This window comes from Pezoporus wallicus, unplaced genomic scaffold, assembly GCF_028554395.1.
Source record: "Pezoporus wallicus isolate ANWC-B61680 ecotype Strahan unplaced genomic scaffold, APGP_CSIRO_Pwel_v1 contig_6966, whole genome shotgun sequence".
In the NCBI taxonomy this organism is placed as follows: domain Eukaryota; kingdom Metazoa; phylum Chordata; class Aves; order Psittaciformes; family Psittacidae; genus Pezoporus; species Pezoporus wallicus.
Window position 1 is genome coordinate 4,746,059 of NW_026639746.1, and position 19,037 is coordinate 4,765,095.

The 19,037-nt window shown below is 38.5% G+C and overlaps 1 protein-coding gene across 11 annotated transcripts in view; it reads left to right on the forward strand.

Moving 5' to 3' along the window:
- CADPS2 (calcium dependent secretion activator 2) overlaps positions 1-19,037 on the forward strand; it is a 310,379-nt gene that overhangs the window by 104,517 nt on the left and 186,825 nt on the right. For all 11 annotated transcript variants that reach the window (XM_057415800.1, XM_057415805.1, XM_057415801.1 and 8 more), the window contains exon 4: positions 17,637-17,717. In XM_057415800.1, the coding sequence (XP_057271783.1) occupies positions 17,637-17,717 (81 nt within the window). The remainder of the gene's footprint in view (positions 1-17,636; positions 17,718-19,037) is intronic.

Sequence of the window (19,037 nt, forward strand, 5' to 3'; positions counted from 1 at the left end):
TCTTAAACCCTTGGTGTCTTACAGCAGCTCATCAGCCGGCTCTGCTAAGGTGTGGGTTACTATGAGTCGGCACAGGTTGCCAGTCTCGATCCTTTGTATGATGGCAATGAGAAACAGTGTTCATTCACTCAGCGCAAGAACTTAATCAAAAATAAAGTGAATAGTAATAGACCAGCTCTCTGACATTGTCAGGCACAGTCCACGTAAGTGTAAGAATTTTATTCATTTTTCTTTGAAGAATAACTTTTTGTCAGTCTTTTTACACACATTAAATGCCTAAGCTTGCTCTTAGGTAGTGGACATTAACAGGATGTTCATGTTAAGTTGAAGACTTCTATGATCTCATTTTTGACTTTACAGTTTAAAGGAAGGCCAGCAACTGATGCCAACCAGCTCTATTTCTTTGTGATTAAAAAATCCGTTTTTTAAAGTGCTAACACTTTCACCTGATTCTTATTTACATTGTGTTGCCTTAAGCTGTGTTTTATGATACAGAAATGATTTCCACTCAGCTGGGTCTTAATGAGCTCCTTGACTTGCTTTTGAGATGCCTGGCCACAGTGTGTTGTTGTGGTTTCTTTGATTTATAGACATCAAACATGATATAATCTTTTTTTCTTTTTTTTTTTTTTTTTTTTAATTATTCACTGATGTAGAGGAAACTTTGATGCAAAAAGTCAAACTGAAAGTCAAACTCAAGTTGCTGTGTGGTCATGCACTAGTCTTGCAACACTTCACCAGTGCTATAATTTCTGTGCCAGGTAAATCAGAACTCCATACAGTTTTATTTTGAAAGTACGTTTATAAGGTTGATCTGAACCCCCGATGCCGAGAGGAGAGAACAACACCGAGTTTCATAACGAAAGAATTCCTGCAAGTCACGTTGTCTTTTCTGACAGGTAGTAAGTAATTCTGAGAATAATGTAACAGTTTTTAACAAGAACTATTTGCTAAGTCTTCTACTGTTGACTTTTTGGAAATCAACCACAAACCAGTACTTCTGTAAATAGCTTTAGATGGTACTTTGCTGCAAGATGCAGTTTTCTGCTTAAATGCCTTGTATTGCGTCTGGTTCACATCCTTTATTATCTTTAACTTTTACAAGATGTAACTGTTTGTATAAGTGTCTAATATTGAGAATCATGGACTATATTGTATCTTCCATAATAAATTTTTGTATTTTTAATTATGAGAATATCTCTGTCAAGAATTTCTCCTGAACCAAAGTCTTCTTATGAAGATAGAAGGATACAATTGTACCCTTGCCCCCAGCACTTCCCTGAAGTCCAGTTAATTATGCAGTTTTGGAAATAAGTCAAATTAAGGGCAGTTTAATTTGCAACAACGTCTTAATGACTTTTGATTGTTTGTAGTAGTTCTGATCCTTTCCTCAGTAAAATCATTAAAATAGTACAGTTATGTCATGGATCGTAGAATTTACCATACTTCTACCGGATATTTTTCTTAGAAACTTTTATACACTAAGTTATAGGGACAAGTGCAACTTTATGAAGCACAAAAATACATCTTTGTACAGAAAGTATCAGTGTAGCATTGATACTTATTGAAGTGATTGAACAAATGTTAAGGATTCCCTTCAATACATAGACCAAAACTGAAACAGATTCATTAATTCTTTAAGTTGAGGCCAGTCACAGGAAAAAAAAAATAAATGGCTTGGGCTGTATACTGTAGAACACAGTGTTATGTACTAAGTGTATCAGAGTCTTTGGTCAAAACAAAAGATACTGGCTTCATGAAATGTTATAATGTGAACAGGGCTCCAGGGCTTCAGCTAAGCCCGTATTTTTCCAGTTGTCTCCAGTGACTGTCATTTACTTATTTCATGATAAATTATACCAGATGCAACAAAGTAACCTCTAAAATGTTGGTATGGTCCATTGCTGTATTTTTTGATGTAGCATCAGGTGTTAGATGACATTCACTGATATTTAAACATCTCTCTGGGCTGAAAATGTGCTTTTACCTGGCCCAAGGTGCAACCAAGTAACCTCTAAAAAATGTTGGCAAGGTCCATTGCTGTGTTTTCGAGGCAGCATCAGGTCTTAGATAAGACATCCACTGATATTTAAACATCCCTCTCGGCTGAAAATGTGCTTTTACCTTCCCCGAGGTACTCTTATGCCCCTGTTGAAAAAATAACAAAACAAGATACCTGTGCTGATCACATCCTTTATGCAGGAGGTCTTTGGGCCTTACCTGGTAAGAGGTGACTGCTGGGTAGCCGGTGCATGCCCCCACCGTGGGGCAGGGTTTATCTTCTCTCTAGATAAAAGTCAGTTTTGCAGGCAATGCAGAGTAGATGGCAGGCAGGGCAGGAGTCGGGGGAGAAGCTGTCAGGGCTCTCAGTGGGTGGAAGGACAGCAGTGGCATGGGAGTTCTCATGGGAGATCTCGTGGGAGAAGAAAAGCAGTAATTCTGTGGGACGGTGGGAGTCTATAGAGTTGTAGTTAGTAATGAGGCATTGACCACAGTTTTGCAGGATAAATGTGAGCCTAGAAAGTTTCTTCACAGTCATGATGCAGTAGCAATATGCTTCCTTACAGAACAGGTCAGTGCTTTAAAATTGTCATATATGTCTGTCAACCTGAAAAGTGTTTCATGCCTTTTATAACAGAAATGTTCAAGTGTTCACACTTCAGGCTTGTTAACACATCAACTCTGCTGGTTTCTAGTACCTGAAAATTTAAGAACACATCTGCTTTCTGACTGTTTTTCTTCCTGTTCTTCAAGGGGAAAAAAATTGCTGCCACTGCCTGTTCTTCAGTGAGAGCAGAACAATTCAAACCAAGCATTTCATTAGAGAAATAAATTGTCATTTCTCACAGGATTTTAGATGTTGTCTCTTCTTCATGAGACATCGCTCTATATTATGTGAACATAGGAGTTTAATAGGAAGTTATTCCAACAGTTATCTTTTTTTAATTGCTGGTTTGAGGTTTTTTTCTGAGGTGTTTCATTTGTCTTTTACCTGTGTTTGAGGGGTCTGGAGAGGTCTTGCTCAAGGCAAGAGTTTTAATGTTTTGGAAAACAGTGCTGCAGTCTGAAATACTCCACCTAGAATTATTTCTGTAATGAGTCTGTGAGAAATCCAGTGCTAAGATGAACACTGTATGTCAGGCCAGTTTGGAGTTTCAGCTAATAGGGTGAGTTCTGAGGAAAAACAAAGTTTGGAATCCCAAGTAATTCAGTTCAGTTAACACACACTGATGGTATTTAAATAGGGGAGGGAAAAGTTTTAGCTCCTGCAAACAACTGTGGTTTTTTTCTGTAATAGCAGAGTTTACTTTGGAAAAAAAATCTCTGATTTCCCCAAAGACTGTTGATTTGTTCTCATTTAATGATAGAATGATGGAAAAGATATTAAAACATCCTCAGAGAATGTCCTGGGTTCAGCAGTAGCAGTCATTTCTCTCCTCCTTGGTAGCTGGTGCAGTGCTGTGTTTTGACTTTCGGCCTGGGAACAGAGCTGATAACAATGATGTTTTGGTTTGGCCAAGGACTTTGTGAATCTCATGCTCTGTCAGGGAGGAGGGGAAGCTGGGAGGAAGCAGAGACAGAACACCTGACCCAAACTGACCAAAGAGGTATTCCATACCACAGCACGTCATGCCCAGGATGTAACTGAGAGTTACCTGGGAAGGGCTTGGGAGTCTGCAGGGTTGGAGGAGGTATTGGTCGGTGCTTGGTCGGGCTGGGGGGGCAAGTTATCGGTCAGCTGGTGGTGAGGTGTTGTATTCTCTTCCCTTGTTATTTCCTTTATCATTGTTATTATTGGTGGTAGCAGCAGTGATCTGTGTTATACCTTAGTTACTAAACTGTTCTTATCTCAACCCGTGGGAGCTGCATTCTTTTCGATTCTCCTCTCCATCCCTCTGGGAGTAGGGGGAGGGCAAGAAGGGGGGAAGTGAGTGAACAAGTTGCCTGACTGGGTTTAAACCACGACAGAGAAGCAAGTTACCTTTTTAGCATGTTCAAATATCTGACTCTGAATAATGTTTGAAAGCCTTGCAAATTACATAATGGACAAGTACTTTGAAATATTTTTGTTTGTAGTTGAAGAAATACTAAGAAAATACCAGAGAGAAATTATCTGTTGGCAACCATAATGCATCTGGGGGAGAAAACTTGAGTGGGACATCTAAAAACTATGAAAATATTCAAAGGTTTATTTGTTCAGTACAAATGTGAAGAAAAAACACTGAGGGATGGTTTTTCACCTTTAATCTTTTTTAAGTCAAAATGTCCATATGTATTTTTCTATCATAGAGCTTTCTTTGTGCTTACGTGGCTTTTCTTCCTGTGTTTTGTTTAGCACCTGTGTGAAGGAGTTAGACAGTAGTAGCCTGAGAGACTAGTAGCCCTCATGGACTAGTGGATTTACCTGTGTTTTCCAAGTTAGCATCCTACTAAGCCTGTTCTCCTGTGTATTTATCACCTTTCTTGTCACAAGAGAGAAGCCAGGCTTGACTGAGAATCAGCAGAGAGAAGCTGAGAATTACCCATCTCCCCTGCTCTACCTTGTGCGTCTTCTGGGGATTAAAATAATCAACACTGGGATTTTGGCTGCAGATCTTTCTTTCAAGGGGTTTTGTTTTCTGAGTCTTTGGCATTCAGTGAGTGCAGGAAAACAGCAGGAGAATGGGCACTGTAGCATAGAAAAATGAGGAAGCTGGTTTTGGCTTTGTTAAAGCAAATCCTCTTAAGCTGTTTCTATTTTTTACCTGCCCGTGTGTTTCTTCCCCTAACTATTCTTTTGGAGTCTTCATGAAGTAATTAATGCTGTTTTGACATTCTGTTGAGTTCCAGATCCAAGGAAGTTAAGCTGCCTCAACACTCACAGCCAAATATATCCAGTATTTAATGTGCACTTATATTAACATCAACCAGTGCATTTGACTCATCATGTTTAATATTACCAGCTGAGGATAAAGTTCCTCTTACTTTGGTATTAAGCAATAAAAATAAATAATTTCTCCCAAAGACTGTTATATTAATACCTTTTTGCTGTTGTGTTTAAGGAGAGGTTCTGTGTCTTCAAGTAAATAAATACAAATAATTTTTGTAACCACATTTCCAGACTGATGGTTAAGTTTATTAATGTCTGATTACTAGCTTACATGTGCATTTGAATGAATGTTTGTGAGCAAGCTGAATAAGTTAATGAACCCAGGACACCCTTAGCATGAATTTGTCACCTGTTCTGCTTAAGTCATAGTAGTATTCTGTATTCCCTCTTTATCAATTCAAAATAAAGCAGTTTTGCTTAGACCAGTCACTTCCATCCCAGGAATCAATTTGATTATTTAGGTTTGTTTATCTGCAGGGTTTTTCATCCTGAGATGTCTCAGCAGCCAGTGTGGAGCCAGCACGAGTGGTTGAAAAAGCCACACGAAAAGAATGAGCCTATGCTTCCATATCCCTCTCACTCACTGATACTGAATGTCTTGTTCTGAAGCTTAGTTGCTTTTCTCTCCTGTTCCTGAGATTTTTAAGGGAGAGCCCTCTTAGTTCTCCTTTCTTGAGAGGAAGTTTCTTTGCAAGTGGCTGCCTGAACAAGGTTCATATGAGTTCCTGCATCTCAGTCTCTCCAAAGGGAAAGGTGCAGGTAAATTTAGAAGTGAGCCAGCTAATATATATGGTAGATACATATTTTAAACAGAATTGTCAAAGCACAGCCATAATAGAGGATAGCCTGTCCTATGCAAGAGTAATTCTGTATGTAAAACAGCTGAGAGAGTTGCAGTTCTCTTTTAATATGTTATGATTTATGTGTTTATTTTTTATCCTCCATGGAGGTGGTTTTGTGGCTGTCCTAAAAATAAGAACTCTCAGATCATCTTTTCAGCTGTCTCCTCAAATGAGACTGTCCTCATCTCTATGACTTACCTCTATGATCTTATCTCTTAGTCTCTGATCTTCCAGGCTGTCCACCCCAGGCACTCTCTCACCCTAAAAGAGGATTGTTTCTCAACAGAAGAGCTGTCATTTAGTGAGGTGCTTCTTGGTCTGTCATTTATTACCATATTTTATGTTGCAAGACTCAAAGTTAGTTGTTCATATCATCCAGATTGTTTAGTGTCAATGCTGCGGCTGGCAGGTTTCAAATGAAGTAAGGGAAGAGTCAGTCCCTCCATCACCTCTGAATAAACTGTTTTCCTAATTGATCATGCAGTGCCAAGCTTTTACAATGTGGGAATGCTGGTACTACTCGTAAATGAGAGAATATAATACTGAGCCATGCCTGAGAGAGTCTCCAAAAATACACACAACTATTGGAGTAGCTTTTTTTTGTTCCTAGGAGTACTGTGAGATAATGCTTCAATCAGTCTGGCGCAGCCTTCTCCCCATTACTGTGCCTTTCCTCAGGAGACTGGAGACAGCAGGATCTTGCCTGAAACACCTATTTCTCCTTAGAGAAACTTACCTGACCAGTATTCCAATTTTAGCATACTGGAGCAACTATTACGTTTTACAGATGGGCAGCAGACTTTCTGTAGCTGGTGTTTTTCCACTTGATTAATGTTAGTTGTTTCCTTCCTTTCCCATGTTTCTGGGAGGATGGAAGCTGGAAGCTTATAGCTTCTAGCATCAGGAGAATGGCTCCATGTCTTTCTGTAACTGTTCATTTAGAAAACTAGTTCAGGACCCTGGCATAGAGTTAGTCCTGTTGTGAGAAGAATGAATTTTGAACACCTCAGATCATGGGACTGGTACCAGCAAAAAGATGAAGCAGCAAGTGTTAGAGTTTGGATACTCCACACTGTTCAGGCCAAAGGCACCCACCTGCTCACCAGATCTTTTCACTTGCTTCTAACCTGGGTCTGTTATGTTGCAGAGAAATTCCTGAGGCCCATCTAGCCTTCCAGCTACTGCCCTATGCTGCATGTCTGTGTGAGCACCAATGACATGACCTTGATGAAATCAAAGGTGACATAAGACTCTGAGAGTAAAGATGGCCCAGCATGACACATCTAGCCTGCATATTTGATGTAGTCAGTGAGGCTTTAGCTTTCAGTTGCAGCACCTTGTTTTGAGAACTAGGAAGAAGTGATAGAACGGACCTGATAAGAAAGCGTGGACATGTGCGTGGACAGGATTGCTAAATTAACATGGAGGGTTTTAAACTAGGTTTGTTGGAAAATGGGGATTAAATGACAGGGATTAAATGTCAGGGTCAAATGGCAACACAGTGCATGTGGAGAAGATTTGTATGGTGGAAGGCTACAAGGGAGACAGTGATGTTTTCTCTCAGAAAGGAGTGTTCATAAATGTGGCTACACTAGTGTCTGCATGATAGTGTATACACTATTTGGGCAACAAACAAGAAGTCCAGTTTCTGGGTTAAGATCAGAAGGGAAAGTAATGCTAGTGATGTTGTAATGGGGTTTAGTTACAGCCCACCAGACTGAGAAGGTAAGGCTACCAACAATTAAAGGAAGTCTCCCAGTGGCAGGTATTGATCCTCATGGTGGATTTCAGACATCTGCCACCAACTTGCTTGCAGGTTAACATGGCGTTGTGCAAGCAATTGAAGTTTCTAAGACTGTGTTGGTGACAATTGCTGAACACAAGTGCAAAAGGAACAGTTAGGATTAGTGTTCTATTTGACCTACTGCTAAGAAACAGGGAAGAGTGGTGGGTGAATGGGAGCATAGGTAGCAGCTGGGCTGCAGGAATCACCAGTGGACAGTTCAGGAGTTGGAGGAAGGCTGAGAAGGTAAGCTATGAACTTACTCCTAATTTAAAGAATTGCTATACAGAGACCCCTAAGAAACTAAGGTGTGTGGAAAAGAGAGCCCAGGAGCTTGCCTATTGAAATAACTTTATATCTGACTGAGTGGTTTGGTCTGGTTTTATGTTTGTGGGTTTTTTCCCGTGGTGCATTTTGAAAGCAACATCATATACAGTTTTTGGAAACTCTGTGATAAATTGGTGTTTCAGTTGTGAGTTGTCAGCCTGAATTTTAAATTTTCTATCTCGTTAAGTCAGCCACATGTAATTATTTTAGAAAAAATATTGGCATGCCATTCAAGGTGCTTTTGCTTACTTAATGTGATGCTCATTAACATTTATTGCCATAATTGCACGTATTCCCTTTGGTTTCAACACTCCAGAGAAGATCTAATCAGTGATTAATAAGGCAAGGAAACATTCTGCATTAGTTTTTTGGAAGAGTGAGGAGGGTAAACAGAGGAGGGGATTTCCTTCTGAAGCAAGGATAGCTTCAGGAAAATATAAAATGCTGTGAACGGCTTTGGGACATAAATATGCATATAACACCAAGGTTTGCATGCTAATCTTTGGATTGTCTTGGATATGGTAATCTCTGTGCAGGGGGTGGGAGAGGAGGAGGGTGGAAGACTTTTTCTATGGAGGATCAGGACATGAGTCATAGCTCATTTAAGGACCATCACTTCCTGGTTAGGGTTGGTGTGGGAGAGTATTCCCTAGGCAGAACCTGAAAGCTACTTGTATTGAAGCAGACAGCCAATATCTACTTCAGCAGGGTCCGGGGGAAGGTGAGAGAGAATAAGAACGCCCATTCCTTTGATCATCTTATTAGAGATTGCCAGTGCAGTTGGGACCTCCAGTATTTGTGGTAGGCGTGTAGATAACTGCTTAAGTGCTTTTAATAACTCTGGAGTCTTCTCTGTCTCTCCACTGATTACCTAGGGACCTTATACTTCTGTCTTAAAAGATACTTTTTTTGGGTTGTAAAATAGACTCTATGCCTAGCTCTGAAGCTTTTTGCGCTGTCTAGCTGTAGGAAGTACACCCATACAAATAACAAGACAAAGGTTCAAGTGGAAATTAAATAAAAGTTAAAGTATTTTGTATGTGTATTTGCATAATCTCATGGTGGCAAAGTTGGGCTGGAAGGCATTTTCATAGTTACTAACAACTGACAAGTTTGACTTTTACAGTGTGGAAGACAGTCCTCTGATAAGCATGTAGAGTCTGTCCTGACAGCATCCTTGTACTCCAATATGTGAATGTGAAAACTAAGATATAGTTAGGTAGAATGTGTTCACGCTACGACATAGTACATTATTCTCCTTCCTTCATCACAACATACTTTCCTCGGATTTAATGCTGTCCAGCAGAGGTGGTTCAACCTGTAAGAAGGGTAGACCTGGATTTTGCCTGTTAATTTGTGCCATCATCACAAATGCCAAGAGAATGAGGGGCAGAAAATTCCATTGCTTGTAGTGACACTTTTGACCTCTGCTAAAATTTTTTTCCCCCTCTTTTGTAATCTGCTAACGAGCCCCTAACGTGGATCCTAATGCGATTCTAATCACATCTAATTCTGGAGTTTAGTGTTAATACTTGTTGATTTTAAAACTGTTCTCACACAGTCAGTGGGCTGACTTGTCATCATGACACTTCTTTCTGAATGGCGAATTCTGCAGTAAATGTTGCATAGTGGTGATTCATGGTGCAGTCTTGATATTTTAGAATGAAGTTTGGGGAGAAAGTTTTGTTTTCCTTTTGATTGGTACCTAGAGAGTTTATGTGTGGTTTGTATCTGGTTAACTCTGTTTAGTAGTGTTGCATCTTTATTCAACATCTTCATGAGTGTCCTGGAGAAGGCAGTGTAATGGAAATCTCCAGTTTTATAGGTGATATTAAACAGTCTTGGCTACTCTAATGTTGCTCTAATGCAGGGGACTCCAGAAGGACCTCACCGCTTGGGCAAAAGCATGGCAGATAAGCTCTAATGTAGCTACATGTAAGGTAATACATCTGAAGAGAAATAAACTAGCACATGAGCAGAGGATGCTGAGCAGAGGATGCTGAGCTGAGCATGGGCAGTTAGAGCTCAAGAAGGACACTTTGGGTTCCCTGTGGTGAAATGATCAGTTCTGTGTGCAACAATAGCAACATTTTCCTGGTTTATATCCTCTTCTTATGCCCATATGTTAAGTATTGTGCACAGCTTTGGTCTCCCCATCTCAGGGGTATAGGGTACTAGAGGACTAAGCAGTGAAGACTAGAGGGTGGCATTGAAAATCATGGAGCAGCTGCCTTTGAAGAAGAGACTGAAAGGGCTGAAGCCTTCAGCCTGGAGGTGGGAGGTTGACAGGGAGGAGTATGGCTGAGGTTTACAAATGTATGGATGCAGTGGCCAAGGTGGATGTGTACTTTCAACAAATGCCACACCACTGGAAACTGGGACACTCAAGGACATTTGTAGGAGATTGAAAATGGATGCAATGCTTCCTTATCTGGCTTCTGGAGAACTTCCAGAACATTTTCTCATGTAGAGTGATGAGGGCAGACAGCAGCAGGAGGCTCAAAAGGGTTTGGGCAGATTCCTGGAGAACAGGTGCATATATTGATGCTAATAGTACTAAGCATGGATGTACCTTATAACATCTTTCACACTTTCTCAGGCTCCACAGCTATCACTGGAGCAATGCATTTTGGAGAAGAACCAGGCTTCATCATTTTACCTAAATAACCTCCTCTGCTGTCACTGTCACACCCACAGTTTTGAGCTGTAAGGACTTTCTGTTTGATCCAACAGAACAAGGTGTTTCTTACTTCTGTTGCACCAAGATGATTGTATAATCCAAAGAAAAATAGGAAGATATTTTCTTTGAAATTTGGGGCATCAAACAGGAAATAGACGTGTATAATTACATCTTCTATTGTTTGAAGAATAGCATAATTTTAAGATTGATCAAAATGCCAGAGAAGATGTAAAACATTAGTTTATAAAGTGAGTATTTCGCAATAAAACATGATTTATAATTAAAACCCACAACCTCTTCGTAAGGGATGGACTTAGAGAAATTCAATGGCTTCTGACAGGTGTTCCATCAGTTTCTTAGCCTCGGTTTTTAACTATTCCTATTACATATATTGTGAATAAGCTTGAATACATACGTGCTTCCTTTCCTGTTTATTTTCAAGCCTTATTGCGGGTTTTCCTGGAGGTTTTGGTATTCATAGTGCCTGAAATCTAATTGTGCTGAGAACTTCTGAGCTGGTGCTGAGACTTTTAAAATTGTGCTTTGTATGTTTTCAAAGCTTGAATGCATGCAATATCACACTCTAGGCTTTGACTGGTTTGTAAACTGCCAAAGTGTCCATCCAGTGGTTGATTAAAATCTTGGATTTATGCTGTTGTTTTGTTTTTTTTCAATTGTTTAGTTTTCAGTTTTGTTTTTTGTGTTGTCTTTTTTCTTTTTCTGTTGTTTTAATTAGTATAATCTCAAGTTTAGATTTTGATTTGGTTTTAATATTTTTAGGACAACCATTTTTTACAAATCAATATATAATCAGTATAATTAATGACTATAAGCAATGGGTATAAATGATACCTTCTGCCACCTTAATCAGTCACACATAATAAATCGATATTGAAATCACATAAGCATGTCCAGAACTTTATAAAAAATAATTCAGAGACTAAAACCTCTCATTATCTGAGATTGTACATGAACTTCTTGAGTTGATGGGGTGTATCGAGATTAAAGGTAGTCAGACAGCTTTTAAAAACACTGATTTGATTTGATTTTTTTTTTTAGCCAGCTGAAGCCACTGTAGAGTATTTGTCTGTTGTCTTGCCTTGCTCTTTTTCTGTATTATTGCTTGTTGTTAACAATATTGGCTACAGAGAAAGTGATATGCTAACTGTCTGCTCTGTTCATCTATACCCCCTCCATCCTAATTGTAAAACTGTTGCTTCCTACCAAAAAAAAAAAAAGAAAAAAATCAAGAGAAAAAAATAGTCAGTACAAATTTGTATTAAGACCAATTAATTTAAACTGATGTTTGAGGTTTTTGCTGGCACTGTGTTGCAGGAAAACTGAGTGATCAGCTTGGCCAATTGTCTGAAAAGCAGTCTTGTGCTTTACTACAGCAAAATCGATAAGAAAAGTCTGTGAGGCCTGATGATGCATTGTAAAAAGTTGTTCAAACACCTTATGCAAGCGTTAGACCTTTTTGTTAAGTGTACTTGCTGCAGAAAAATGGAAAATAGTTTCAGTGGTTGCTGAGTTTTTCTTTTGACTTAGAATTCCCTGCAAACATGTATTCTAATATTCCATAAGAGAAATAATTTCAAAAACAGTTGTTTCCCCCCCCCCCCCCTTATTTTAACCATTAATAGATTTTTCTCTGGCATCCTTCATCTTATATTTCATTTTGATTCGATGTTGCACATATTGTAAAACACATCTGTTTATTTGCCAAACTAACAATTTGTCACTGTTTGTGTGTTGACTGGGAAAAAGAGCAAGTTGGGAAGAGGAGATTCAGGAACTGAGTTTTGAAGGTCTGTCTTCTGCGGATGTCCCACAGAACTCTGCAAGATTCCGTCACACAGGCAAGGGCAGCCATGACAGGGACTTTGCAGGGTGCAGAGAATATGAGAGAGGTTTTAAGTACCAGTTTAGTAATTTTTTTTATAAATCTGAGTTAGCCCTCTGTATAATTTGTACATAAAGAAGATAAAAGATTCTAAAACTGAAGTTAAATGGCATAGCTTCCTCTGAAATAGAGGTCTTACGCGTCTTCCTTGCTGTAAAATAGGAGGCAGAATGTTTTTGGAAAGGTCTAGTGGAAGCCATTTGGAAAGTTTCCCACACCTTGCCCCGTAATCAAATCTGTTTTTTCTCTACTATAGGAATTGGAAGCAATTTACTTCTGTTGCTGTTTTGTGCTTCACAAGTTAGGCTCTGTTGAATTCATATCCGAAAGTGTCTGCTGTCATAGGCTGGAGTTGGGCACTCTGTTTTTGGCCTGACATGGAAGTCCTTTTACATATTTAGCTCCTAATCTTGGTTCACAAGCTTAGGAAACTTTGGGAATCTCCTCAGGCTGTTTGTGTTCAGTGCATGGTGAATCCTTAATGCTGTAGATACCATTAATCTCCTCCCAGTCTGTCCCGTAGAGATCTCTGCCTGTGTAACGATAAGAACAGGAACAAATCCTGTGAGTCTTGGAGGCAGCAGGTCTGTCTGAATCAACACTGGTTTTTTTTAGAGCCAGAGATAAGAGTAGCAAGGAAAATGGTCTGAAAAAACTTGGGTATTTGCATCTGGTACACCTGCCTGCTTGCTGCTTACTTGATTGACAACCAAAATTGAGCACTGTGACTTCTTTGGCCTTTGCTTTCTCTTCCTGCCGTTCTGCAGGATGCCTTTACTTAAATACAAAAATCTTTTTTTTTTCTTTTTTTTCCAACATTATGTTATCCCAGCTCTTTAAATCCAAGCCCTTTATTCCATTTGGTGTATGTTGATGATAGTTTTTGCCTTGGCTGTCAGACAGTAGTCAGGATGGACCCTGCAGGTTACCTCACATGGGTATCCACAAATAGCCTGTCAGCTCAGCAGGGCCCAGACTTGGCTGTGTGTGGCAGAAAGTGACTATGAAGGAAAAATGACCACTACTGTCACGTAGAGTGAAAAGACTTTGGGTTTTGTGTTGCAGAAAGAAAAGCAAGTCCTAAGATATGTGCACTGTCAATTTTGTCATTAAATGTTGAGAGATTTATGTCGCTATAGGCAGGAAAATGTAATTTCTCGTTGATGTAACTATGAATAAGAAAGCTGCAGGGACGCTAACTGAACGTTAATAAAATAGTCACTTGGAGGAGCTATCAGTTTGAGCACTTGTGAATGTAAAGAACGATAACTTGCATCAGGTCAGTACTCATTCATACTTAAATTGGTCTTGTTTCTTGGGCATAGGATATCTGGACTCTGATACGTGGAGGAAAGCAAATGAGTGCCATGGGCTTTATTGGAGTATGTCTTGGCAGTGTTAATACCTTTTTTTACCCTCAGTTGCTCTTGCACATTTACCAGACTTTTTGCCAGTGTACCATTTTACTTCTTCACCAAAATACATAGAAGTTAAAGCCTTTTAAGTATTTTTTTTCAGTTACTGTTTAAATTGGAATCGCAAAGTATGCAGTCTTTTCCAACCTGTTAAAATATGGAAACATTCACTCATTCAGATGTATTTTTTTGTGCTGTTTAGGCTGTTTGTCAAGCAAGATATCATGCTTTTGATCTGAATAAAGATTTTTAAGTCTGATAAACTTACATTCTGTCTTTAATCACCAAATAGTTTGAGAAGCCTAGACTCCATGCATATTCAAGAGCAAGAGCAGCATATTTAAGAGCGAGAGCAGCACAACCTGGAGATGAGTCTGAATGCTGAATATGAGTTTGTCTCTGGAAGAAGCTGTTTGTTGTCTGACTGCTGCAAAGTTGATTTTTCAGAGGTTTGTAACTTGGCCAGAGTTGAGCTGTTTTCACAGGTAGGGCCCTGCTAAATTTCAGATCTTTACTTCAGAGCAAGATGATGCTAGAGCTCTTTGACAAGATGGTCACCGTTTTTCTTATTATGGATAAACCAGTCTACTGTCTTCCCTGGCCTCTTCAGGAGCAAGGGAGTGTTTTGGTTGAAATTGTTAGAGCAGAAATTTGGAATAGAAAACTTCCGCCCTATCTTTTACAAGTCAGCGCTTACAGAAGCAACTGAAAACACCCAACATTTCTTATTGTTGGATAACTTGCATATTGAGGACATTCCCGCTCCATCTCTACTAATAAAGAAGCTTGTAATAAAAATGGTTGCCCTTTTCAGACTAAGAAAACATAAAGGCAGCTTCAAGCATCAATGAATAAAAACATTTTTAAATGAATAGTTGGATGTTTAATCGTGGCAAGTTTATTTTAGAAAGCTGTTTTTATATAACACGACTGGGGTGGGGGGGAAAGATAATGAGCTACCACTTTCTTTTTTATATCTAAAATGTAGCTTCTTATTCACCCAAGCATAGTCATTCACAACTAATGATTTTTCCTGAAGAATCTTTTAAAATCCAAATAATTATCTTTGCAAAAAGAAAGGGCACAAGTGAGTTGTCTTATTCATACTTTTGCTCATGTGGGAATTTTCTTACTGAATTAACTAGCCCTCAAAAGGGGAGTCAATGTCTTTGCCTAGGTTTTGCAAGTTTTGGGGGCCTTATATATGCCATATGGGAAACATTGGTTTGTTAGGTCAGGAATTCTAATGTATTTTGTACTGAAAACAGGTCTCTGGTGTCTGTCGAGTCTTCTGTAGTGAGGTCCCTTACTGCTAAAATATGACTAATTGGTTATGTGAAGTTTAAGTGACATGAGGAGCATCTCTAGTGTTGGTGCAGTCAGTAAATGGCTATGGTGCATAATTACTACCATTGCAGAAAGCTGAAATGTTTTTATTAAATGGAATTTATATGTACACTCTTTCAAAATCTCTAAGGCTATATGTTGGGTTTTTTTAAATGCCTTCATATTTAAGGTGAGAAGCATTATGTGATGCTACCTTGTCTTTTTTCTGTAAGTAAAGCAATATTTTTAGGAGTTTCATCTCTTCAGCTTCTTTCCATACCTTACAAATCATTATGTACATACATTAGCAAACTCATTATAATGTGTAAATATTTCAGGAAGAAGACTGAAGTTTAAAAATAAGTAAGGAAGGAAATCAGCACATTTTTAAATACTCAAGTACAAACAGATATTGGGAAGCAATGCAGATTGAAGTTAAACACTAAGATTCACAAAACCAGGTTGCACCTCTGTTAAGTGATCATTTCATGTGTGTTTTCAATGGAAAAATAATGAAATGTCAGTCTTTAAACAAAATTTTTTGCCTCCTCAAATGAGTTAATAATAGAGGTAGTCATTTAAGTTGTGCCTTGACACAGGAAAAGTTTTAGGTTTATTCTGCTCTCCCACACTCTCCTTTTTGCAGAAATCAAAATTCAGTCATCCGATTTCCTTTAAGCATATATTTTTCAAGCAGTTGCGTGTCACGAGATACATTATATAAATAATACTTACTTTCTCTTAGCCCCCAAAGGAAAACAAAATTATTTTTCTTATTAGACTGACTTTTGTACTGATTAAACAAAAATAATGGCAAAAATGCTGTGATTACAATGTAAAGGAAAAAATTCAATAAGCAGACTCTTCCTCTGTTAAGAAATAGAAGAATACACATTTAGGAATTTGTTTGAAATACTGTAACTGTATTCTGAAAGCCTAAAATACTTGCTTTCTTTGAGTACATTCTTGCTATTTATGCTCACAGTCAAACTAGGAGCAAATTTACAGACACTCTTAGTGAGAAGGCCATTCTAGTCTTGAACATGATCTGTCTTCTGCTCTTTAGCTTGAACTTGAGACTCTTGGGAATGCCATCAGGTTTTGTTCTCTTGCTTTCTGGTAGTCTGGGTTGGTTCCTGTAAGGATCTTGTTAGATGCCAGATTACAGAGGTGACAGATTGCATGTTCTGTCATCGCTTCTGTACTAGCAGTGGAAAACTTTTCATCCTGTTGGTAAATGTGATCAGATTTTCATTAAGCAGTGCTGTAATTGGCCTGTAAGCACTGGATAGTGTGAATTAATTTTTTTTTTTTTAATTAGAATGTCTAATTTTCAAGAGTGCCTTGGCTCAGTACAATTTAACAGGTTTAGCTGAAGAGCATTGCAAAGGAGACGGCATTACATACTTGGCCTGGTGCACTGAATAGCATTCACACTTTAAAACCTTAGTTTAATGTAATGAATCATTTACCAAACTAATTGTGCATTCTTTAACTGAAGATCTCATTTAACTAGAGAACCAGTTTTTGCTAATTTGCATCCATAATCAACTTAAGTTTTGTTTTGCTTTTTTTGGTGAAGACCAATTCAGGTATCCTTAAACCTTAGCCAGATACTAAATGCACTAGATGTGTATCAGCAATTTGCATCGTGTCTGTGGTTAGCCTTACAGACAGAGTCCTCCGCTGGGACTCTGCCGTTGTCCTTGTTTGGCATTTATTCAGGTAAGAAGGCAAGTTCTGCCTGATCATTTCCAGACTCATTGCTCTTCTTCCTCTTAACCAGCTCTGCAGGTCAGTGCATTGAGGTGGGGCCCCACTTACCTATACTCTCCCCACCGTCCTTAATAAGTAAACAGGGGAAGAATGAATTTGAAAGTCTCCTTTCTGTTGAGACCTGTCTGTTCTGCAGTGAAGAGGTGTGTCCTTCCCCTTTACCTCCCTGATGGAAGTCACAATGTTTAGTCATGACTATTCCCTTAGTATGAAAATACTAAAGGCTAAAAAAAATGAATATGCCTTTTTGTGGGCACTTGGCTGGTATTTGGGGAAAAGAGTTATGTGAGGGAAATAATGGCACACTTAGAAGGCATAGCCACACAGTTTTCTTTTCTTATATATTCCTACACAGGAACTCACGGCACCAAAGAGAAGAAGATCACCTTACAAATATTTTCTAAGCCAGTCTGTCAGTCCAGTTTTCTGCTTCAAGGAAAAATGTTTTCATAAGGAAATATATACTGCCTCTGTTTAGCCTATTAAAAACTCAAGGAAAATGCTGGCTACCTTTCAGAGACCATGACTGCCATGGGTAACTGGTGACCATTGCATTTCTTTTATCAAGACTCAAACCCATGTATTTGCTTACTCTTTCACTGATTTTAGACAAAAAGGATGCAATTAATTTATATTTCATTTCCAACTACAGTACTTGCCATTAAAATATAGTGGATTTCTTACAGTAAATTTTATTTTTATTCTTTATCCAAGTTGGATAACGGAGATGAGCAAGCAGCCCAGATAAGACGTGAACTAGATGGACGACTACAGTTGGCAGAACAAATGGCAAGGGTAAGTGGTTGCTTTCATGTACCAAGAACCTATCTTCATATGAGGCTGGATAAAATGATATGTAGTGTGTGTTTCCAGTTTCTGATTCTAAAGATAACCAGAAGGTAATTTGAAAACAGTCTGGCAGATGCATTTCTTCCTGGTCTGGTGTATCTGTGTTAACAGAGGTAGGAGAAAGCAAAATTTGTCTTTGGAAATTCCTATGCTATGTGAGCCTACATTTCTTTCATCAATAAGTCCAGTAACGAAACAATAGGTATATTATTTTCACGTTCAGGATGATGATTTTCGCAGCTAAAATAAGTCATCTTTTATATACACAAGTGCATTATGAAGTGTTTAGAGTATTAACCATGATGTCTTACTACAGTTCTATGTGTGATGAGTCTTGTAGGTCAAGTAGTGATGATTGGGTACATGATAAATTCTTTTTGTAAATTTTAGAAAAACAAGCCTATTTTTCTCTCCTATAGCTTGCATTTTATTTCATTGGACAAGATTATACCCTTCTCTATTAAATAGCACAGGTGGGACTGGTATTGTCCCCAGCCATCTCTTACTATATTTTGGGGAAAGACTCCTTTATCATAGAGGTCAGTCTCAAGTCTCTTCAATCTCCTGTAAAGCCTGGGCTTATAATCGAAGTTGTCCAACAGTCCTGTTTGTTCTGTTATCTTCTTCTTGCTTTTAGCTCTAAAAGTTACAAAATATTGGAAGCATGTGTGTTATATTGTGTATGTGTACAGAAAAGGCTATATTAATACTATAGCAATTGTAGAGCAGTTAAGATTTGCTTGTTTCTTTAAAAGGAAAAAATAGTATTTAGGTCTATGAAGTTCATAAATAGCAGCTTAGAGGTGTAATATTCCTAAAAAGCAAAGTGCTGTCCATAAAAGTTTCACATTCGTTTTAAAGCAAGTGAAAATTCTGAGCACTGTTCATAAACTGCACAGCTGCAGGATTTTGGGGGGTTGTTTATTTTTTTAACAAAAAAATTATCATCCATGTTTTACCCAAACCATTACTTGAAAATTCTTATGGTTGCCATGGTGTCAGCTGCATAGTTTTGCACAGAATAAGGAACTCCATGTCCTGCGTTTACATCCAAGTCACAAATCAGAGTTTTTGTACATCTCTTTTTGAATTGCTTAAAATGCTGATTTTCCTTTTTTTTTTTTTTTTTGGTGAACTTTGAAAACTAGTCACAACTAGTAGCAGCTGTGAGACTTATTCGGGTCATTTAAGCCTAAGCAAGCAAATGCTGCAAAATATGAACTTTATTCTTGGAGCTGAAAACCAAGGTAAAAAGCTTTCTAACAG